The sequence below is a fragment of the Molothrus aeneus genome, chromosome 1 (assembly GCF_037042795.1).
Source record: "Molothrus aeneus isolate 106 chromosome 1, BPBGC_Maene_1.0, whole genome shotgun sequence".
Taxonomy (NCBI): Eukaryota; Metazoa; Chordata; class Aves; order Passeriformes; family Icteridae; genus Molothrus; species Molothrus aeneus.
The window spans coordinates 146903139-146927811 of NC_089646.1; the positions used below are offsets into that span (position 1 = coordinate 146903139).

Sequence of the window (24673 nt, forward strand, 5' to 3'; positions counted from 1 at the left end):
ATGTTTGTGTTGGACTGTCCCTGTGGGAGGGATCTGATGCTGAAGCTGGTGAAGAGTGGGAGATGTCCTCTCCCTGAGGAGGAACAAGCAGGGACAAGGTGTGGTGAGTTCTCCATAGCCCCCATTCCCATCCCCTGCATTGCTGTAAGGGAACCAGTAGAGAATTTTGGAGTGAAGTTGAGACTGGGAAAGAAGGGAAGAGTGCAAGGGAATGTGTTGCTCAATTGAGTTTTTATTTCCCATCATCCTACTCTGATTTCATTGGTAATAAGCTAATTTATCCCAGTTGGGTCTGTTTTGCCTGTGACAATAACTGGTGAGTGATCTTGAGCCATGAGACTTTTATGTCCACCTGATGAGGAGGGGAGTGACAGAGTGGCTTTGGTGGTCACCTGGTGTCCAGTCAGTGTCAACCCACCACAAGATTTTCTATTGAGGATTGCAAAGTCCTGAGGATTCATGAAGCTTTTCATTCCTTAGGCTTACAAGCCTTTGCTTTGTACTCATTAAACTAATGTGAAACTGTGCAAGTCCAAGAGGAAGCAAACTGTGTGTGGATGGAAGCTTTGAACCACTCACTCCTGTAACTGAATATCTCAAAGGTGATTTAGGGCTTTCAGTATGTAAAGTCCTTGTCCATTTCCTCTGTTGAGTGCTATTAAATCTTCCTTGTTACAGACAATGAATTACAGCTTCCTTTTTCCTTCACTCCTTTTGCTAATTCTGTGTAGTCCTTGAAACCAATGAATTTGTAATATCTATGAGGAACTCAATTCTGCCTCCTGCTTATCCTGATATCTTTCCTTCCTCTGCTTGATTAATTGATTGGTTTTTTATACATAGTTGTCTTCAAAATGGGAAAGAGAATGCCTATTTCATTCTGAAAAAATTGGAAGGCTTACTCCTGGAGGCAGTATTTCACATAGGAAAAATATCACAGACAAAAAGTCATTAATTTGAGATGCATTTTAATGTAAGATCAAGAAAACTGTGAACATTGCTGTCCTGTGTTTAGAGCCCACAGGGGAGTGTTCCAGAATCTTGCCCGTTACAGAAAGCTCTGCTCAGAGTGAGCTGCCTCTGTCTTCTGTCAGCTTTCTGGGCTCTGTGCATTGGGGGCCTTTGAATGCTTTGGCTTTCTCTGCAGAAGTCACACAATGTACTGGGCTAGCAGCAATAGTGGCACGTCTTTCCAGTTCAATATAAGCAGTTTTCCCACTCCACTGTTGCCAGTCTCACTTATATATGAGTCTCAGCTGCAGGACTCATTCCTCCTGAGACCCCACCACACTGTTAGTACCATGATGAAGCTCTTGAAGCCACTAAATGACAGTTCCTTATCATTTTCTCTGAAGACTGACTCTTTAATAGCTGTAGCATCAGCTTATATAGGAAAAATTCCAGCCTCTACAGCCAGCCAGCTTTATAACTCACTGCTCTGGTTGCTGTGATAAACTTTCTCTGAAGACTAGCAGGACTCTCATTTTTCTTCCCTCAGCTGTTTAGGTCAGGAGAAAGCATGTTGTGACGTGTGAAGCATGGCCAGGATTATTTTTGTAACAGTTGGATGAGGGAAACCATACTACGGGGTGCTACATTTGTTGAAGAACTTACAGATGGTTTCAGGAACATTTTTCTCTTAATTAAATGGGATTTTTCTCTACTCATTGAACTATGCTGTACAATAGAGAAAAAAATATTTTTATGGATTTTTAGCTGACAACTTATTCCGATAAGAAATAGAAACTGTATTTAAATACTAGCTGAAAATTTTAAGCTTTTCTACAATTTTCCAAGAAGCAGGAAATTTGTAGTGGTGTAAGGTCAATTCCTTAGCAAATGTAGAGTCAAACATGGGTTAGAACAGAACTGCTCAGTCTCAGTTACTGCCTCATCACATTTGTTGCTCTTGGCCTCGTCCTGCTGTTGTCTTCTTCTCAGCTTCCAACCTCTGAGGCTTTTTTCCAAATTAGCAACACAGCAGTGGGACTGAAGGTTTTTAAGACTAGATTTTTATTTGATGCTGTTTTCATTTTATAAAGGCAAATATTTTGCAAATATTCTACCAGTCTTTCACTTCTGTACTTTGCATGAATATATTTGTGATTATGCTGTGTCAAGTCCTGTTTTGGCTGCCTAATTGTGTTAAATGCAAAGTGAGTTTTATCTGAGTTCATAATCACATTTTTATGCATTAAGAACTTTAAACGTGAATTTAAATTTAAAAACTGTTGCTCTGGCAGTATGGAATGTCTACACTAAAAAAATAACTCATCAGTCCAGCATGTTGTGGCCAAGACTTGCTTCAACACTACTTTGGAAGACTGTCAGATCTGAATATTCCTCCCTGTTCTGGGGAAAATTTGTGTCAGAGCTTTATTTGTGGTTTTGGCCAATTTATTTATGTTTTCTTGTGTTCAGAAAGGGTTAACTCAGCAGCAGAGTTTTCTGATGCACTGACCACATGTGTAATTTCTAGCAGCTAAAGCTCCAATGACATTGCTTTGTGTATTAAGAAATGGAACCAAGATGGAATGTCTACAAATAGGAGACCAAGGGAGGCTTTCTGATGTTAAGTAAATTGTAACTTAAAAAAGAGCACTGTGCATTATTTCTATTTAGATTTCAAAATTATTTGAACTTGGATACAGATACAGGCCACTCAAAAGGGTGTACAAACAATTTGATAGAAAAAAGTTACTGATAGCAAGAAACTTCAAAACCTATTCTTTAAAGTCTACATTAGTTATTTCTTCTTTCTGCAAAACCATAAAAGTTAGGGATTTTTTTTATAAGATTTATAGTTCCTGAAGCATTCATATGTGGATGTTTCCAGAAAAACATGGCTTTAACTGATGAACAAAGCCCACCTCAGACTCAAGATTATAGTTCTTACACTAGGTCTGTGTTGTGAGACTGTAATTAGCACTGTATGTGTACTGTGAAGTACATGTGTATTACAGATATTACAATACTTTGAGACTATGCTTGTCCTGTTTCCCATGAAAAATGGGGAAGACCCAAATCTTACCATAACCTGCTGTCTAATGAAATCTCACCCAAAATAATGAGCAGATGTTGTGTTGCTCTGTCTCTCTTTGTAAGTGAAATCTCAGTATTTTTCTGGTACTGGAAGGCCTGTGGTTCAAATTCCTGTTGCAGGTATTCATATTCCCTTGGGTCTCTCTGGAGATGATGTACTGACCACCAGGATACTGTCCCAGCATACACAGCACTTTTCTGTCCTTTTGGTTTTGCAGGAAATCTTACAAATTTGGTAAGCCTTAGGGAAACTTGATTCACAAATAGTGTTTGTCTGGATGGCTAAGAAATTAATTTCATGATCCAGTCAATATTACAAATATGAATGTAGGTGTCCATTAGATAAAAGAATAATTGCAGTCTTACTGTTTACAGGGGAGAGCCCATTCCATTGAAAAACCTATATCCTGTTATTTAGTTCACTTCCTTAGAAAACCAGTGCAAATTCTGTTTTCATCTCCAGCCTTAAGCTTGAATTCCCTGTCTCCCTATTGAGATCATAATTAATTTACGTTTTGAAAAACTGAAAATTTGGATTAATGTGGAAGCAATTTCTTGGAGCTATTAATACACTGCTGATTTTGAGTGGTGAACTGTTTTTAAAGTGAAGTTTTCTCATTAACATTCACTTGCTGTTTGGGGTTGAAGAAGGAAAAAAAAAAAAGGAGAAAAATCTCTGTATGCCATATAAAAAACGCCATTTTTTATTTACAAATATAGGCTTCTTGAAGTTGAGGTAGTAAAATATTAGTGAAAACAAGGGCTAGTCCAGATGGCATAAGATTTTGAAAAGAATTTAAATTCTTGAATGAAGTTCAAGTATAATTTCAGTGTCACTTCGCAAGATTTACACCATGTTTTAATTTATCTTGGTCTTGTGAATGTTGATGATCAGCTTCCTGATGATGAGCAGCATTTTAAATCAGTGAGTTTATCTGCTTAGTTGTTTGAATGTGAAGCTTTTTGTTTGGGTTCCTGGAAAGGGCTTGAATTTGCTTCAGTCTCTAAGAAGCAGAGAAATTATCTTTTGTCCATGCTGTCGTTCTTCCCATTTGCGGATAATGTTGTGGTTTCCATTTAGGTATTGTGCCATTTTCTAAGCAGTTTGTTCGCTGAGTTCTGGCTTTTTACAAGTGCTAACACTGTTCTTAAATTCAGGGGGAATTTGTGTAAGACTTTTGGAAAGCAAGTTCATAACATGAAAACATTATTTCTTGGCTTTTTCTTCCCAATACAATGTTCTTTTTCATAGTAAATAAGACAAGCAAGAATAAATAAATGGAGGGGGGGGAAGTTTTATATTTTAAGCCCTTCAAATGATTGCTTTTTTTAATTTCAAATCTTTTATCTGCTCTGGGGTTTTCAGGATGAGATGGAGAGAGAATGCAAAATGTTTCTATTTTCCCAGGAACTGGGGTGACATTGGCTGTGGAAAAAGTGGAGTGCTTTGGAGAAAAGGCTGGACAGCTTTTCCCCTTGCCTAACTCAATGTTCACCTATAAAGTTCCCATAAAATTCCTTTCTTTTAGTATTTTAGTTTAAGCTGCTTATCTGAAACTTGGTATTATTGAATGAGTCCTCCTGATTCTGGCACTGCTCCCTGCTGTTGTGTATAGAAAACCAGACTTGTTTTGGTCTGATAGTAATTTGGTTTAAATGTTGCTGTCTATATTCATTAGCAACTCCTCAGGGTTTTTTTGAGGTGCGTGAAAAACAATCCACTCCTGCATCTCTCATTCTATGAAAACCTTATTTGTTCTGGTTGGATATGCACTAGGCTCCTTCTGGATGAAAACAGATGAAAATCTCCAAAACAAGAGCTTACAGTCTGTGCATGTTTGCTGCTAATGTCCTTGATGTTGGTGCTCAGACTTAAGATGGTTGTAGCTACCCATATTTGTTCTGATTGCCTCATATTCCCTGTTGATTAAATGAGGGGGGGATGTTATTACCATGTAACAAAATGCCTGTTCCTTCCCTTTACAGTTCTAATTTGCCAAAAGGAGTTCATTGCACCGATGTTGTTTTGTGTTGTCTCCTTCATGTCAATCTCTGCATAAACTTTTTTTTCTTTTAATTTGATAGTTTTTATCTAAAATAAATATGTGAATGTGCTCCTCGTGTTCTGGGATAGTATAGTAGTGTAAGTATTAATTTCAGAGAATGATGAGGAAAAGAAGCAATGTAAAAAGAAAACATTTTAGCTGTAGTGGTAGTGTCCTTATTTTTTTCCCTTGGATGGATTTCCTTAGATGGGAACTGCTGGAAAATTGATTTCTTATTGATTTCATGATCTTTTTTCCCAGCTCTGCAAATGGCCTTTCTGTTAAAAGCCACTTTTACCCTCTTCTTTCTTTCTGTTTCTCTGTCTTGTTCTTTGAAACATTGTTCATTTTCCTTAAAGAGGTTCCAAACAGTAGTCTGTCATTGTCACTGCCAACAGCTTCCAATTTAAAACCACCATTTCCTATTCTCCACTTGCAAGGGTTTGTTCAGAGTACTATTTTAATTAAAAAGCACTGATGAGCAAGGCTTAGCATGATTTATAATGTTTTGGGGAGTGCAGAAGTTGTGGCAGAGATTGCTTTTATCATTTTTTGACCCATGATAATAACTTAATATATTCAAATGGTGCATATTTACACATTGCCTTTGATTCTATTAATGAATAATGTCTGTTCTTTACATGGAGCAATTACAGCTACCAGTGCTGCTCTTTGGATTTATTTCACCTGTGGGCACCATCAGTGAGACCACTGCAGGCAGAAGCTCTCTTTAAGTAGAAACACTTATAGGTTGGCTTAATAAAGGACTTTATTATTAAGCTATGAGATTTTACAGAGTAATTTCATTCTTTTCAGATGATCTTTGTTGTAACTCCAGCTTTTCTGTTACTTTGGGGGAAGATTCTTAAGCCTGAAGTCAAGACAGTTGCTCTTAATACCTTCCTGGTGGATACTTCAAATGTTGGGTGATAAATACCTGTAGTTTAAAAGGACTTCAGCATTTTCAGCTCTTTTTTCCCCACATTTCTGTTGTAAGCACAATGTTCAGCACACTTGCTGCCTTTTGATCAGACTAATCTGATAAGAGTTAAGTTTTCTGGGTTATCCTGAAAAGCAGAAGAATGAATAACAGTGGAAAGGCTTCTGTTCGTGGCATGAAGCCATGATCTGGTGTGGGCTTTTGGGTTTTGAAGTGGGAGATGGAATATGGGTTCACCAGTAAACTCTCTGATATCTGAATACATTTAGGAAAAGCTATTCATAGACAGATGCAGTATGAATAGAGAGGGAAGTCCATTGTATTACATTTCATAGATTGAAGGAATACAGACACTGTCATCCATGTGAAGAAGAATAATAGCTTTAAATACGAAAGTGAATGCTTTTATAAGTAACTGAAAGATGCCCAAAAATCAGCAGGAAAAATGTAATGAGAGGGTTCTTAGGAAAGTATAATTCTTTTGTTATTACATGGAAAGATATCTGTATAGCAATGCTTGGGCTTAGTAGAATGTACTTAGTACAAAGGTGTACTTCAGTACAGGTTTTCTGTGTGTGTAAGTTCAGTTCTGTCCATTTTCATTATATATGTGTAAAAATTATAGTTATTTTCATTTAAGTTAGCATGGTATTTTATAGCACTGAAATGTGCCAGATGGCCAGGGATATTTCACCTAAATACTAAATAAAGTTAAAGAAAACATTCACTGAAGCCACTAGAGGTCTTATTCAGAAAGAAAATACCCAAGTAGCATGAATTTAATTTAAAATTATAAAAATTCTGTCTTGGTTGACCTTGTTTGTAACCTCCTGAAAGAGAAAGTTTTCAAATACTGCATGACTAAGAGCAAATACTGTCAGACCTAGTTCAGGGAAAGCTCTGAAACATATTTCAGCTGCTCCTGCCTAATTGCTACTTCAAAGGAATTGTGCAGAGCAAACACATATTTTGGAATTTGAATATCTTATTTATTAACAGAACAAGCTATTGAGAGCAAACCTATTTTATTTTTGGATCATGTTGCACATATTTATCTTGTTTTTAGTGTAAACTTTGAGGTTTATAACTGTAAATATTAGGGAAAAATTCTTTCCCGTGAGGGTGGTCAGGCTCTGGCACAGACTGCCCAGAGAAGCTGTGGCTGCCCCATCCCTGGAAGTGTTCAAGGTTGGATGGGACTCTGAGCAACCTGATCAATTCTGGACACATGGAAGGTGTCCCTTTCCATGACAGGGGGTGGAACAAGGTCATCATTAATGTCCCATCCAAACCATTCTGTGATTCTATGAAATGCATCAATAAAAGATAATAGATCTATTTAAGTAGAATATAGTAATCTCAAAAGCCCAGGCTGACAATTTTAATTCTGACAGGAGTCCCACATATAAACCACAAATCAGATATCTTTCCATACAAGGCTTCTAAGAACCACCATCAGCAATATCATAATGCAGGGCTTAATTTCAGCAGTTATAAGCTTATTAACACATGGAGTGGTGAACAGTGATGAATCCTGGGCAAAACTTCTCTGGAAGACAAGTGTTAATAAATGAATTTGTTCAGTCTGATACAGAATGGGCCTCACCCAAATTTTCCTTTTGTTCTGCTGAACATCTTATGAAGGATCTTCTCTTTTCAAATTTATTTTGTTCCTCTGTTTTCAAGAAGTCATAGAAACACCATAACTTCAAAGCAGTCTCTTACCATCTTTCTTTCATGATTCATTTTTTCAGTGAAATATTTAACATAAATGTGAAAGAGTGGACTGATTGCTCAAGAGGTCTCTAATGATTCTTCAGGGACAAAGCTTTTCTAACACATTAAAAGCTTAATTTCAGTCCTCCACTTTTATTTCTTGCCACTGCTGGATGTGCCCAGTTTGAACTTTGGAAGGGATGTGGAAGGGATTTGGAAGTTTTAGGGATGGCTAGTTCACATTTGGGAGATCTATGAGAGGAGACCGAATGTCATATAAGTGTTCTGGAACAGAGCAAAGAAATTGGCTCAGGCAGCTTCTGCTGTTGGTCAGGGTCTGTATTGCATCAATAAATAATAAAATGCCTGTTTGGAATAACTGCCAGGAGGCCCTGGGGTTGGGGTTTAGTCTGTCACTTATCAAGAAAAGCCTTATCTGATGGGCAAGAAAATCCTAAGAATCTGTTTTAATTTTTAGTTTTAGGGCAGTGAATTACTGAAGGACAAAATGCATTTCCTTTTTTGAGTGACTATTTATTCATGGATCCCCATGCAACTGACAGTTGAAAGAATCCTAGTTTCTTCTTCCAAAGCACTAAAAAAACTTACTCAACTGTGCTGGCAAATATTCACAGATACCTTTCTCCTAATTACTGCTGTGAAACAATCACGTGCAGTGATCTAGCAGTGGTGAAGCCCTATTGATAGGCAGGTTGCCTGTTTTCCATAGAAGCAATTTCAAATGACTGGAAAATTTGCTAAAAACTCATAGGAAATTAGGTTTTCTGTCAGTTGTTTTGAGGATGCCTTCTGCTGTAGCAAGCTGTCAGATTCCCATCATTGGAGATGTTTTCTACTAGAGTTAGACAATCCATCATTTGTCGTTCCTACCTAAATTGATTGATACTGATTGTTGGTTTTGTTCTCTGTCACTGCTGAAAGATCCTTAAACATTCCATTTATTATAATGTTGGCTCTTTCATGAGGCTTTATCCTTTAATTGCTAGAGCTGGATACACACTTATTCAGAAAACACCATTTATATATATGTATGTGTATATATATATATGTATATATATATATACATATATATAAATATATATGTATATATAAGTATATATACATATATATATGTATATATACGTATATATATAAATATATATATAAATATATATAAATATATATAAATAAATATATGTATATGGGTGTGTATGTATATATATATATGTATATGAAGGATGATTTTCCAGTCTTCAAAGTGTCTTCTCATTAGGTCATTCTTGTCTGGCAACATACTCCTAAATATCCACTGAGGTCTTTGGCATATTTAGACAGGATTTAGGTATTAGGATATCCTAGGAATCAATGTGCCATTTCTGTTTTTCCTGTGTTTATCTCACTTAGGTTTATTACTGGACAAAACAGTAAATTGATGACAGTTCTTCAGATTTGTATAGCTCATCCTTCTCTGTGAAAAGACATAATCACTGTCACTTGTTTTTATCTTAAACTTCTATATGGCTGGGGTCAGTAGTTTCTTCAAATTGGTGTTCAAATACAGCACTGCTTTGAGAAGAGTGTTACTATTGTATACTTAAATGTGTGACTAATGTGGAGAGAAGTAGGAAATCCTTACTCATAGTTTCTTCTCCAGTGCTAAACTCCCACAAGTTGAAGCGTATTCAGAGGGCATTCAGAGTAGTAAAATTACCATTCTTGCTAGTCTTATCTCTAGGGAAGTCCTTTCCTATCCAAAATTACATAGAATTGAATTTATTGTCCAGAAATAAATCAGCTACCTGAGTCAGTTGTAAAATATTTATTCACATGTTTTGACTCCTGAGATGCTTCCCAGAGCTTTTTTTGAAGATCAGTGGCTCACTCAAACTCAAGAACATGGAGACATGAAATGCTTGTACTGTCATCTGCACAAGCCAGTGTTAACTAAAAAAAAAAATCTTTCCAAAGCACATTGCCAATAGCTTAAAGTATCTTTAAAGAAATTATGGTCCAAGATGTATAGGTAGGAGGAATCTCAAAATTCATATTTTTCCATTTCACGGTGTTCATATGTTATACATACAGTTCAGGAGAGTGTCGTCTTTGACATGTAGAACTGGGTTACTGCTCTGTTTCTGGAGTGTGCTTGAAGTTAATATTGCATCTTTTATTTTATTGCATCTTTTGTATCATTTCAGGAGTATGATGATGGCTATGGAGCTGCTTATGATGAACAAAGCTATGATTCCTATGATAACAGCTATAGCACTCAAGCACAAAGGTAAGCCTCCAAATCAACTGTAAATGCATTTGAAAAATTCTGTGGTTGGCCAGTTAATTTTACTTAGAGTTTTTCAATTTCATCATAAACAGCAAAAACTTTGAGAGGATTTTAGAAATAACCCCCAAGTTACTTGTCTTTAATATTACATAAGTATGAAAGTTAAATTTCTGAGAGGCTGAAAAACAGAACTGAAAACTTGTACTAGTTTTAGTGATGCCAAATCCTAAATCAAAGTTTTCAAAAGTTCAGAAAATTCAGGGAAATTTAGTTCAGATTTGCAGTGGGAGGGACAAATGGGTAAGGAGGGGAGAGGAGGAAAAAAAAACTTTATGGAAGTTATTAAATTTTCTGAAACACAACTGATTAAATTTTCTTACTACTTTTACAAAGTTATATTCAAGTATTTTACCTGTATTTGACTGTAAAACAAATACACCTGTCAGTTTGCTTTACTCCTCTGGGACTCCTTGTGACAAATTTGAATCTCTTGCCATTTGTTTTCCTTCTCCCACTTCATTTTCAGAAGTATTTTTAAGCACTTTTGATTTTTTTTTTAATTTTGATTTCTTAAAGGAGTCATTATTTTGCAACTCCATGAAACGCAATATGACCCAATGATGGGAAACATGCTGTGAAGTAAAACTACTTCTTTTATGTGGTTTGAACTTCATGGCAAAAATCTCATTACAAATATAGCACCTTGGATGATCATCTCCACTTCTGGAAACAGAACTTCTGTCCACCTTTTACTGAGCTGTAATTTATTTTCATTCTTTTTTCTCTCAGACCAAGCATTCATAATTTGCTCAGTAGTATATGTTTTAAAGTCTTTGACAATGTCCTGAAATTCTATGGCAAAGTTATGACTTGCCTCTGAGGTAAGGTTACTGAGGTTTCTGTTGATAAATCCCATGTAGTGAATTAAACTGAAAAGTGTATTTGATGCAGATTTCTTTTACCTTCTGCTAAATATGTAAGATTTACAATGCAGCTTTATCTGAAATAGTACAGAATTGTTCTTAGCAAAGTTGAGAACAAAGCTGTTTACACCTGGCATCTGCTCTGCTGTAGTGTTATCACACCCAACTTCAGTTTTGTTGTGTAAATGAATATTTTTCTGTGCTCAACAGCTTAGTCAATGTGAAAAACCATAGTGGAAAGTTCAAGTGTCATTACTGTTGAGAACTAAAATAATGAAATTAACTTTGTGTCTGATACTTGGCTCGTACAGACACTAAGCTTAATAAAAATATGACTTAAGAAATCTGCAGTGTAGAAACTTCAAAATATGAGACTCTGTAGAGTGTTACATTTCGAGAACAGTTGCTGGTAATGGATTTTTTTCCCCCCAAAAGACAATTGCCAAAATAGTCCTCAACTTTTATGTTTGCAATTCTGTTCTGCCTTCTTGCTTGTGCTGTAGGTAAATGGGGTTATTGCACACAAACATTTGGACTTCATTACAGAGTCATTTGCCTGATTCAAAATTAAACATTACTTGGATTTGATTTTTTTTTTCCCCACATTAAGGTTTTCACTGAGTTTTTTTTCCTTTAAACTAAAATTAGGAAAAAAGCAAATCTCCCCAGGAATGAAATTGCTCTTGTGAAGGATTAATACATAAGAATGTGTAAAATTTTCTTAGATACATTTGCACATGCTTAGCTATCTAGAAGGAGATATTTCATAAAATGATTGCTTTACTTTATATTTTGCCCATAGTTTCACAAAATATGTATTGTTAGATTATAACAAATTTGTTACCATCTTGATGATTATTTGACATTTTCCCCCAAATTTTATTTAGTGCTCTGTGAAAAAAGAAAGCAAGAAATTTTTCACTTGCACTTTCCTCACAGGATATCAACACTCATTTTCTGGCATATTCTCTGGCTTGGCAGAAAGATTTTTAGGATAGTATTGGCAGGCAAAAAATAATAACTATAAACAGCCATCTGAGCTACCTAGACCAGAATTCCTGTCTTTAATCTGAATATCTCAAGTAGTAGCCCATATTGCAAAATATCATTCCGTAACCAAAATGAGATACTTATCATATTTAAGAGCATTACAATGCCTTTACTATGAAGGAAATTAGGCAAAGTGCATTGTTTTCATAGTTTAGCCTTATTTATTCTTGATTTTTTGCCCTCATAAAAAATTGAAAGAAACTGCATTTGCATATGGAAAGCAGTGATGTGTTTAAAATTCATAATTTGGTGACCAGCATGTGGAAATAACTTACTCTTTCCTTTTCTAATTTGAAAATAGAAATCTTGAAGTAATAGTATTTCTCGTATGTCTTCTGATACTGATTCCTGTAGAAATACTGTGATATTATTGATACCGTGTATTAAAGAGGAAATATGAGAAATAGGTAGTCAACTGAAAATGAGTTGTCTCTTTAAATTACTTGCAGTAGTTTTTAGTACATGACAAAGTTTGAGTGCAGGAACAGGGCTTAATGCTCACAAGTGTACAATTAGGATATTTGATATGGCAGAAACAGCTAAGATTTTCATTTTTGTTTTAAATATTTGGCTTATTTAGTAATTCCTCTGTTAAAGATAGAAACTTGGAATAGAACCTCAAATATCTTTAGGAATTTTGGAGATCTCTAAGAGGTTGCATGACAGCAAATCTGTTGCTGCAGGTGCACAGGAGTGCATTCTCCAAATTCAGTCTTCAGCACCACACAGTGTGACTCTCTTTTATCGCTCTTTTAATCTGGACATTTCAAGTGTATTTCCCATAAATGGCCAAATGTGAGTTGGATTAGGATGAGTGGCATGTTTAGATATGAAGAGTAGGAAACTGTGTATTTCTGTGCGCATTAAGGTAGTTGAGACTTTGTTCTGCAAATAAAGTATTCCATTCTATGTACTAACTTCTTGCTGACACTAAATCATGAGCAGTTACAAGTTTAATGGTATTTTATTTAACACTGTGTGAATCCTTCCTTGTGCCTGGCAAGCTGAAGTTGGAGTTAAAACCTGCCACAGCACTAACAAGAGAGAGAAACATGAGAATTTTGAGTTATCTATCTTAATGCCCTGTAATCCTATAAAAAATGTTGTTTTCCTTTAGAACATTTTATTATCCACTGTTGCTTGTTCATGGAACAAAGCCCCAAATAGTGCTTCAGGATGTCCTTTAACAGAATTATTTTTTATGGTAGAAAAGACTTAAAACATCCCTTGAAGCTGTACTGTGCTTTACTAGATATCTAATTGATTTTTAGAAGATTAAATTACATGTATAGTTTTTTGCAGAGGGATTGTTGGTAATTTTATCAGTATAAGCTGGGATGTTTAATAAACTGGATTGTTTAGTCTTGTTATAAAAAACCAAAACTATCTAAATTTTTTTTCTAAAAATTTTTTTTCTAAAAATTTTTTTTCTAAAAATTTTTTTCTAAAAATTGCACTTTTTGGAAGTCAGAGTAGCAAATTCTTCATAGAATCATAGAATGGTTTGGGTTGGAAAGGACCTCAAAGATCTTTTAGTTCCAACCCTCTGCCATGGGCAGGGACAACTTCCAGTAGACCAGGGTGCTCTGAGCTCCATCCAACCTGGTCTTGAACACTTCTAGGGGTGAAGCATTCACAAATTCTCCAGACAGCCTCTGCCAGTGCCTCACCACCCTCACAGTAAAGAATTTCTTTATAATATTTAATCAAAATCTCTCTTCTTTAATTTAAAGCCATATCCTCTTCTATCACTTCATGCACCAATATGCAATGTGTCTTTAGGGTTACATGATGTGCAGTCAAGGGCACGTTATGTAATCAGGAATTCCTTCATAAAATTTCTCCTACATACATATTTATTAATTTCATGTGTGCAGTTGTGTGCCAAAAGCCTTGGCAGGATCTTATGGTAAAATATGAATTAGAGTTGTGAAAGCCAAACTCGTGACTCCTGGTGCTGATATTTGCCTATGTCAGACTCATGTAGTCTTGTCACCAGCATGTATGCATGCTTACACAATTTAGCTCACTCTTAAAGGACTTCCCAAGCCTGTCTAAAATTTTAATTATTTACTTGGATTTATTTCAGAAAGTTGGGGGTGCTTTAATGGCCTGGTGTTAATGCTAGAACAATTTTCTTATGAAAATTCAGCTAATAGTATTGTGGAGGAATCAAGAGGATTTAGTTGAATCTTCATTTAAAATTGTAGCTTAAACATTTTCAGCATGAAAAAACCCTAGTTATTTTAAATCTCTGAAATAGGCTTCAAATTGAGCCAAAGTGCTTTTGGTCCCTTGGTGACTCCGTACATGATCTACACAAGTGTTTGCCAGGACAATAAGGAAATGCGAGGCAAAGGGAAATGGATGCTAATAAATCAATTGTCTCTGTCAGCTCCCAGTTTAATGTTCTCTAGAATACATAAGATTTATCACTGAGGAATTGTAGAATAATGGTGGTGTATGGAAACAAAGTCCACCAGGGAGATGTACTACATCATTTGGATTTAGCGCTGCCATCTGCTTAATGGCATTGAGATGACTACAGAGGTACTTATGATCAACCATTCATAGCAGTGACAGATGCTGCAGAGAGTTAACATGCCAGGGAATGAGGTTTGGTGCTGAAATCCAGATTATGTGGCAAGGTTGCTGAGAAAGGGGGGCTGGGTTTCTTACCTCTCCAGTAGCATTAGAGAGTTTACTGTGTGCTTTTAAGTTTACTGTTGAGAGAGGATGGCTAATACAGTTACTGTAGTGCAGAAAAGAATGTGGACAAACCCCATCTGTCTGCTTCATGCACTCAGAAGTTTCAAAGAATTTCTTTAGGCTTGTCTTGCTAGCATTTAAAGTGGGATACTTTGCCTAGGAAAAAAAGAAAAGGTTTTTCTAGATTTATTTTCAGCCTACAACAGAGATCAAAAGCGTAAACTATAAGAGGAACACTCTGTGTACCTCTATGCCACTGCCTAGTCAGGGACAAGAATGAGTCATTTATGTAGCAATGTCATTTTGTGTTTAATTATAGTTCATAATTTTAAAAGTATTTTAGATCCTCAGTCGAGGTGATCTCACCTTCACTCTGTTGCAGAATTTAATCTAAACACACACATAAAAATGGGAAAATTTGGACTTGGAAAAATTGCTGGATTTGTTTACAGTTTTCTGCATTGTTCTGTGGTTTCCACATTTACCTAATACTGCTATAGATTTCTCTTGGCAGCAACCATTTTGTCATTGACTTAAACAGTGCTTCTCAACTGCTCTTTGTGCATATCTAGCAGTAATTACTATCACTTCCAATCATACCAAAATGTGATAAATTCAAATCCCTGCAAGTTGCTTGTGAGCTTTGGAGCCAGACTGTTAACCTAATCTGAGCTGAGGGAGCTGGCAAATTCTTTTTAGTATACCTAAGTTTATTCAGTGCCACTAAATCATTCTGTGGTTATTGCTGATGTGTTGGGAAGTAAGAATTACACACTGCAGCTTTGTTAGATCATTTACTTAAATGTATAAAAACATAACTGCCCTTGTGGTAAGTCCTAGGCATGTTAAAAATACGGTGTTATGAATTATATAATTGTTCAGGTTGGAAAAGACTTCCAAGATCAAATAAAATTGTCAACCCAGCACCACCATGCTCACCACCAAACCATGTCCCAGGTGCCACATCCACACTTCTTTTAAGATTTTCAGTCTCTTGGGCAACCTTTTTCAGTGCCTGACCACCCTTTCAGTGAAGGAATTTTTCCCAATATCCAGTATTTCTCACATGGCAGAAGACCTTTCCACAGCCTCCTTTCAGGGAGTTGTAGGGAGTGATAAGGTTCCCCCTGAGCCTCCTTTTATCATCCATTATCTTATTTACCATTTATTTCAAAAGTGACTGATTCAAGACAGAAAATTTCTCTGTAATGGGGAAGACTATGCACAAAAACCCTGTGGTGTGAAAGGTTTGAGGAATTTTGTGTTTGGTAGCTTATGGTAGTTATCTAACAGTGGAGAAACTGGATGTTGGGTTGAAAAGGACTTGGAAAAACACCTTGAAATCCAGTAGTGGCCATTGTTCAACTGATGCTTGAAGAATACAACTAAATTGATTTGCTAAAATCCTTCAGATCCTTAAGTACTGCTTTTTATATTATTCCAGAGGCACTTTAGTTACAAGAGAAGTTGATTCTTGGTATGTAGCTCTTGGAAATACCCTCCTCATTTCCCACTAGGAGCTCAAATTTTGAGGTGTTTGTTGAAACTATGCTTAGTAGTCATACAAAAGATTATGACATTCCTGTTTAATAGGAGGATTTTCATGAAGAGCTGAGCATATGGATTTGAAATTAGCTTATGGAGATGTTGCTATTGGTATTTGAAAGTTAATTACTAACAGTTTGTTTGTGATGCTCAGTGTTTTAAATTTACATTGTTGAGTTTGTCAGCAATCATGCATTTCCAGGATGTATAAATATGCATTATATGCAAATGAGTGTCTGTTACTGTAGTTTTCCAAGATGTAGTTCTCTCCATTTTAATGCTTGTAGCTGTTTGTATTTCATGCTTTGACTTATAAATCAAATCAGTCTGCAGGAGTTTGATTTCTGGGGATTGTGCAAAGGGTTGGCATTCTGTGTTGCTATTGTTTATGAACACCTGGTATGTACCAGAGTGTACTGGAGGTTATAATTCTGTAAAATAAAGCCTTGAAGCATTAGCATAAATAAGCTAATGTAGCTTTTGAATGAAAATCCTGACATGTAGGATCCTGCTTAATTTTTGCCCTTACATTATTGAAAGAGATTATTTACTGCAGTTTTTCAGATCTAATTTTTCAGATTTAGATAGATGTTTTCCTTTTCCTTCACATGTTAATATGTGACAAGGTAAACTATTCAGAAGTGCCTTAGTAGCATAAATAGGTTTAATTGTGAATCTAGTGTACTTTAATTTTTCTTAAATTGATTTACAGAAATCTGGTCTGAAATGTCAGTCAAAAGGAATATGACTAAGATGATTCCACTGCAGTGATGGAAAAAACACAAGCATATCTCATGGTGCACTCATAAAACTGGAAAATGGAATCCTCATAGTCATATTGGTAGATGGCTTCACTGTTTAATAAATGTTAGGATTACTCTTCATCTTTACTAATTATAAAAAATAAAATTCATTTGTTTTTTTCCTAATTTTGCCATTAAATTTAAATGTGTCTGTGCCTCCTTATTTAGGAAACAAGTAAAAATGCATTTGGAAATAAACTTAGAAAACGGCTAGAAAAACTAATATGCAGGAGTTAAAGTAGTAAAAAAAAAAACCCAGTAACATCAAATTACAAGTATTGAGGAATCAAGAAAAGTCATTATTTAATAAAACTGTATTCATTTTGCATGATTGGTTTAAATTTACTATGGTGATTTTACAGCATCTTAAACCTGGTGGTTGAATTCCACAATACAATTAAATAGGATTAGTAGTTGGTAGGATTTTGAATTTTTTTCCTTGACTGATTGCAGAAGTGAAAACATGAGGAAGGGAAGGGTCAAAGTGGATAATCCAAAATAGAAAAAAAAATCATTTACAGGGAATATTTTGTAAACCTGAAGTGCTGTGTTGTACCCATTAGTGTAAGTAGTGGAATCAGTCATAGCTAAAAAAAATCTTAATTAAAGAAAGGCTTCAAATTAACTACAGTTTGTTTTAAAAATAAGGTTCTTTAAGCTTGGAGGATGGAGGTAACAAAGAGAAAAGGAGAATACCCAGTTGCCAGGCATCAGCAGGATGCTGTAGAAATGTGCTGGATATATGGGCTTTGGAGACAGAGCACAGATAATCAATCTTACAAATTAAAGTTATTTATTTAGAAAGGACTTCTCAAGCATCTCACATTATAATTAACTTTCCAGCAATTTGGTTAAGAGATACAAAGTTGAGGAAAAGAGACTACATATTCTCTCCAGACTAGAGAAAGGACATCTTAAATTTTCATTTGCAGACTAGAGAATGGCATATATATCTATATAGGGAAGACTTTCTTTTTTCCCTGGTGTGGGGTGAAGAAGGAGCTTCCCTGGAAACTCACACTTGGAAGCCAGTGCCTATTAGCTGAATGAGAATTCAGGCTGCATCAGCTCAGAACGTATTTTCGTTACAGAACATGTTTTTGTAGAGGAAGATTTGACACTGTTTTGCTGGTTGACAGTCAACACACTTTGGCTGCTTACTAGAAGTAATTGAAAGGTGCAGTTTTCTCTCTGAGCACCCTGTTGTATTCAGTTTGTTTTTCAAGGGAAGAAAAAATCTTCTTTCTGTCGGTAAGGAAATACCTACTTTAATCGGGCAACTAAAAATTGGAGATGGTTGCAGGAAAACTTTATAATGGTCTTAATTGTATTTTATTTCAGTAGAAATATTGAGGGCTGTAAATTGTGCTTTTAAGCATGATTTTGATATAGTTCAGGTATAGATGGTGAAAAATAATGTATTACTAACAATCACAACCACATTTATCTTGGTGTAATTGTATCATGAGTGCTGTATGTAAAGCACCTGAAACATGAGTATGGATAGAAGTAGTGGAGCTCACGTGAGGCCAGGAAATGAGTCCTTGCACTTAAATGGATTGAATTGTCCTTAGGAAGACAAGTCCTGCCTTGCTGTACTTGGAGAGGCAAGGTTTGGACCCTGCTGGTGCAAAGGATATTAGGGAAGTACTGGAAAGATCATGAACATGGTAAAGCTTAGGATTACACAGCCCTGAAAACAATTAAACCTAAACTTTCTTTTACCAAATGTGTTCCTTGGTGGTACTTTCATTATTTTTGAATTTTACAAAACCATAATGGAATGATACCTTTTCTCTCAAATGTTCTTCAATTTCAACTTGTAAGGCCCCAAATTTTTAGAAAATTGTTGAAAGTTGTACTGTTCCTTGAGTAAATTAAAAGTACAAGAATGTATGATGTGTATCTTCTGGAGCAGTATTTGTGCTGATGGAATTGTGACAAACCACCTGTGCCCTTTTTGAGGGCAGTGTGTTAGAGGCAGTGTTGTCTCATACGCCAGTCTGTGACAAGTGACATCATTTTGGATCTCTGACAACAACATATGCAGAACTTGGGGGATAACCAAGAATTACCTGGAATAATACCCCAGATCTTTCTAGTATTACAGTGAATAGTCTAAGGAATTTTTGGCTGATATCTCTCAGTTCTTCACTGGGCTGCTTGCACTGCCCAGAGTAATTTGTCTTTTTGGAGAGAGAGGGAAGAAAACATCTTTTTCTGATGTTCATGTCGTGTCATGTCTTTTTTCTCCATTTAGCAGCTGAAATATGATTGGTACACCCCCAGATAGTTAAAAACATCAAGTTTAGCTTCCTATGGTAGCAGTTCAAAATCTGCTTTGCAAAGCAGACAGATGAGGTGTAGGGTGCCTGGGGCTTGGTTCTAATTCACCAGCCAAACCAAAATGCTGAATTTATGCAACCTGAGTTTTTAGTTTTTCTGCTGGTACTTTCTTATTTAATGTAGTGAATTTTTGACATTAATTTGGTTAACATTTCTCAGGTTGAGGGATGTTTTGTTGCTTTGTTCTGTTCATAGTTTCAAGGTAAAGCTGTAGCTCTTGCTGCTGCTGTTCCTGAGAAACCTTATTTGTACCATGCGCTTCAGTCACCTCTTTTAATTGCCATTTTCCTTTCCTCTCTTGAGAGGTGGCGTGAGAATGCAGCGAGGAAAGACTAACTGAGTTGAGACAGAAATAAGTGGACATTTCACATGGTAAAACTGCCCATGGCAACTGTGTAGAGTTCTGCTAGAAATACCTAATAGATCTGTGCCTGGTAGGTAGCACCAGAATGCAGATGCCTCTGAGGACATTTCAAATTCAGAAGTGACATTGCTCATTTCTGCCATAAAAAGTAATTCCTAAATAGTGATAGCTAAGGGGATCTTTGAGAGGGCACTCTGGTCACCTTTTAGGATTACAGGTAACAGATCTGCTGTTTGTATGATCCATTTGAGAGTACAGTAGGCTGTAATTCAAAGAAGATGGTGTCATTTTTCTGTATTTTACAAAGCATTCTTTTAGGGGTCTCAGTTGTTTTCTGAGATCATTATCTGTTTGACAGATATAAACTGAGCTGCAGGGATAAAAATATGTACTACTAAGTAGCAGCAGAACTGGGGATTAACTAAAAATTTATCTACAAGATGCAAGAAAAGATGTGGGTCTCCTCTTGATACTCTGGATTTCTGCTGTCCTGCTGTAAGCTGGATTCCAGAATAGGATATTCTAGTGATCCACAGAAGCATTGAGAACAGCTACCCAATGTTCAAGACATTACAGAGTTATGAGAAGCTTCACTGCAGTGATTGTTGTCTTGGGTGCTCTTCCTGTTTGCTGTTGGCAGATGCTTTTTGCAGTCAGAAGTAGCTGGGCCTGAAGATCTGACAGGAATGATGGAAAGAGGCTTATCCTTATGGAAGAGTTCTCTTCAGATGTGATCATATCAATCAGGGTCTATCATATAAGAACTCTTGCTAGAGAGAATCCTCATTTGCTTTTTATGTTTTGTTGTTCTGTGCAACTCTGGGTGGAAGCACAAAGGATGGTGCTTGTTGGATCTTCCCTTGGCACAAAAGGAAACCTTGGTGCTTGCAAGGGTTTTATTGTCACTTTCTGAAACTGTCCTGGTTTCTACCTAAAGGAATCAAAATTACTCCTGATACTCATGTGAAAAAGCCAAAATTTTGGTCAGTTTTTCCCTAATAAGCCTTACTGGAGGCTGAACTGTTGGCAAGGGCTGTTTTTCATCAGAAGCCAAAGACAGTTTCAGATCACTTGGTGCTTAAACTGGGCTTGTCAGTGCTGAAGTCTGGGATTTTCCAATAAACAAGGAGCTTTCAGTCAGAGACCTTTTAATCTTCCCTTAGCAAGCAGGCTCCCTGCCATACTGCTTCTATTTCAAACACAGAAATGTCATAATGCCCATTCTAAAAGATGCCTGTATCAAATGTAAAGAGCTGTGGCAATCACGTGAATTAAATGCAATATATTTTTACTACCTTTGTGCATTTTTGGAGGTACACTTGGACTGTGTGGTTGATCTGCCTGTTTTAAGCTTGTCCCAAAAATAGCCTGGTGACCTCTTCTGGTATGGAATCATAGGATCATGAAGGTTGCAAAAGACCTCCCAGATGAGTCCAGTCTTTGACCAAACACCATCATGTCAACTAAACCACAGCACTCAGTGCCACATGCAGACATTTCTTGAACACTTCCAGGGATGTTGGCTCTACCACCTCCCACAGCAGTTCATTCCAATGTCTGACCACCCTTTCAGTGAAGAAATTCTAACTGATGTCCAGTCTGAGTCTCCCTGGTACATCTTGAGGCCATTTCCTCTCATCCTATCTCCAGTTACCTGGAAGAAAAGACTGACCCCCCCCTCCCAGGAAACAATCTCTTTTCAGGAGCAGTAAGGTCTCCCCTGAGCCTCCTTTTCTCCAGGCTTGTGGCTAAACACACCCATCTCCCTCAGCTGCCCCTCACAGGACTGACTTTGCAGACCCTTCCCAGCTCTGCTGTCCTTCTCTGGACACACTCTGGTGTCTCAATGTCTGTCTTGTACTGAGGGACCCATGAGAGGTGGGTTGAACCTATTGCTGATATCTGTCCTAGGAGAATATTCCAGAGTCTCTAGGCAAAATAACCTAAGAGTTAATTAAGTGTAAAAGGTAAAGTTCCTTAAGACTTCATCATGTTGAGAGCAGTTATTCCTATTTGGTTTTTGTAAACATTTATTCTATTATGGTTCATCAAGATATTTTCAGAAACAAATCAGCTTAGTAGAAAAGCCTGAGAAATTGAGGTCATTTTTCATAGGGCCTTTGAAGGCTTATGTTGAATACCTCTAAATTAAAGTATTTTAAGATACTTCTCACAGTGATTCTAGAGAAATGGCAGGAAGCTTCCCAGTCCTCTTTACTAAATAAAGCCATAGAGAAGCATTTCTGTTTCATCAGCACTGCTGTGCTAGGATCTGAGCTTGCTCTTTTCTGTCTGAAGCTTTTTCTCTTAACACAGAAAACAGACTCTTCCCCTGGCCTTACTTACACTCTTTAAGCCTCATTTCACACTTCCTCTGAACGTTGTAGGATTACTGCCCAGCCCTCAGCAATTAGAAACAACATACTTACATTTATTGTTGTTTTTTGATCCTTCCATAGCATTAAGTGGTTTCGAGTTTTTATGCTGACATAGAAAATCAAAGCAATTTTTCTTTGGCATCTCTGTCTTCTCTCTTGTCAACCCAAAGCCATTATGCTGGAATGGGAATACAAAAGAAGCTAAAAAGAAGGGATATAAGCAAAAGGTCTGAATCATAGCTGATACTCCAGTGCTAATTGCACTTGTACCATTTACTTGATGATTAGGAAGATGCTTGATGACGGAGCTGGATATAGCATGTAATCCAATTTTTTTATCTAAAAAAGTAGATGCATAGGAAATGAAGAAAAATAAAGTGGTTTCATGAGGACAATTCATGTATGAAAACAAAAGAACTCCAAGCAGAGTCCATGTCTAGTTGTGTTGAGTTCAAAAGGGAATAATCCATGTCATGTTTTCTCCTTTTTTTTTGTGAAAAGAGGGAGTCACTTGAGATAAAGAAGAAAATTAACTGAGTTTGTGGACTTTTTTTTTTTTTTTTTTTTTTACATTTCTATGAGACAAAATGAAAGGAAGAGCAGCAACCTGACCTACCTGGTAGTGGAAAGTGTCCCTGCAAATAGAATTAGGTGATGTTTGTGGTCCCTTCCAACCCAAGCCTTTCTGTGAAAAGACCTTTCCTTGCAGAATAAATCAGTTAAGGGAAGTAAAAAGCTTAATATTCTTCAGTCAGACTGCTAAGATGTCAGAGAATGTATATAAAAAGTCTAAATGTAAAGGGTGATTTTAAAGCAAAAATGTATATCATATCTTCTGTCCACAGGAAGAATTATTTAATGTAGCTACTGAAGTCTTTGTAGCAGAAATTACCTTAATAGTCTCAGTTAACTCAGTTAATGAGTTGAAATTTAGAAGTTTAGTATTGCTTTAGGGTGCTTTGAATAACCTTGCTTTTTGAAGGCAATTGCTCGGAGACAAAATACAGTTCTATAAGCTGTGAGTTCATACACAGGACTAGAATTTTCTGTAATTCTAAAAAAACTCAACCACATTATCATCAGTCTTAGTTGTGAACATCATGGAATATTTATTCAGACTCTTTAACAAATTAAATTTTTTTTTCTGTTCTTTTTCTTTTTTTTTTCTTTCCCCACCTAGACCTCCTTACAACCATCTCTATGTACCCTTTTCTTTGGGTCTTGAGGTTTTCTCATCTGAAGCTTTGGGCTTGTTTAACACAGAGCTGACTGGAGAATGTTGGCATTATTCATAGAACATGAATGAAGTAGAGCAGGGAGTACTGAATTGCACTGGACAAGTTTCCTTCCCATTGTACCTTGTACTTTTCAAACAGATTATTAATTTTGAAGGGTTTGTCTGTTAATAAAGATGAGTTGTATATATACTTTCAGTATAAGTGAAAGGTTCCTTCCTTTTTGATGTTTATTTGTTTTGCAGTTTGTGTGCTGTAAAGTGAGTCATTTTTTTGTTTAATAGATGTATTAGATCTATGACATGAGACTCCACAAAATCATTCTGACAGGATTGACAGATACAGGGATGGAGCTCAGCTGCTTTAGACTTCTAAACTCGATCACAGTCTTAAAATAAATAAGTTCAACGTGGAAGGATAGTGAATGTTGGTTTTCAGTTCATTGTCAGAATAAAGATTTTTATTACTGGCTGCTGCAGGGAAAAAATGCTTCTTATTCAAACTTTACCATTATTCTGGGGTCCTCCTCACCTGAGAATCCATAAAGAAATGGATTTGTAGGGTTAATTCTTTGTGGATCTTCAAAGTTCAGTTGGTTAAGTTTTTTTTAGGAAGCATTATAACAGCAAGAAAAAATACTCATCCAGACTTTTTAGATATGCATTTGCACACATCAAAACTGTATTTTTTTTTTCTGTCCTGGTTATTTTGAGGAGTTTAAAATGTTTAGTTTAAGGAAAAAACAAACACAAAAAAACCAAAAACAAAAATAAACACAAACTCAAGCACAATAAAGTCTTTTGTCAGTTCAGAAGTAATTGTGATGTGCTGTTTGTTTTATATAAATGCTTTACCTACTAATTCATGTTAAGGCTATAAATTGTTTATTTTCACTCTGGTGTTTATTTTGTTAGCAATCAATCTAATGTTAGGAACATTTTGTCAATATTAGTAATTACTTGCTAGTGATCATATATTAGTGATTTCCTTCTCACTCAGGAGGTGATGCTATGAAAAGGTCTTTCCTTGCAGAATAAATCCATTAAGGGAAATAAAAAGTTTAAGAGTCTACTGATCTGATAGCATCATGTCATAGAGTATTTTCCAAATATTGTCAGCCCTGAGTCTGGCTGTGGTTAGAAATAAAAGGAAAAGAACTATTTAGGCACTTGTTTTTCATATTCTACAGACTGTGTTAAAGACTACACGTAGGTAGACTTGGATGAAATACAAGAGCATAATGGAATTATGTGTAATAAGGGCCGTTCTTCAGTTTCCATTTAGGGGTCTTAATAC

General features: G+C 36.2%; 1 protein-coding gene across 2 annotated transcripts in view; it reads left to right on the plus strand.

The window, feature by feature from the left end:
* Positions 1-24673, plus strand: part of KHDRBS3 (KH RNA binding domain containing, signal transduction associated 3) — a 90173-nt gene that overhangs the window by 57181 nt on the left and 8319 nt on the right. For both annotated transcript variants that reach the window (XR_010785112.1, XM_066566702.1), the window contains exon 7: positions 9942-10024. Coding sequence is in view for 1 of the 2 variants with exons in the window: in XM_066566702.1 (XP_066422799.1) it covers positions 9942-10024 (83 nt within the window). In the remaining variant the exon portion in view is untranslated. The remainder of the gene's footprint in view (positions 1-9941; positions 10025-24673) is intronic.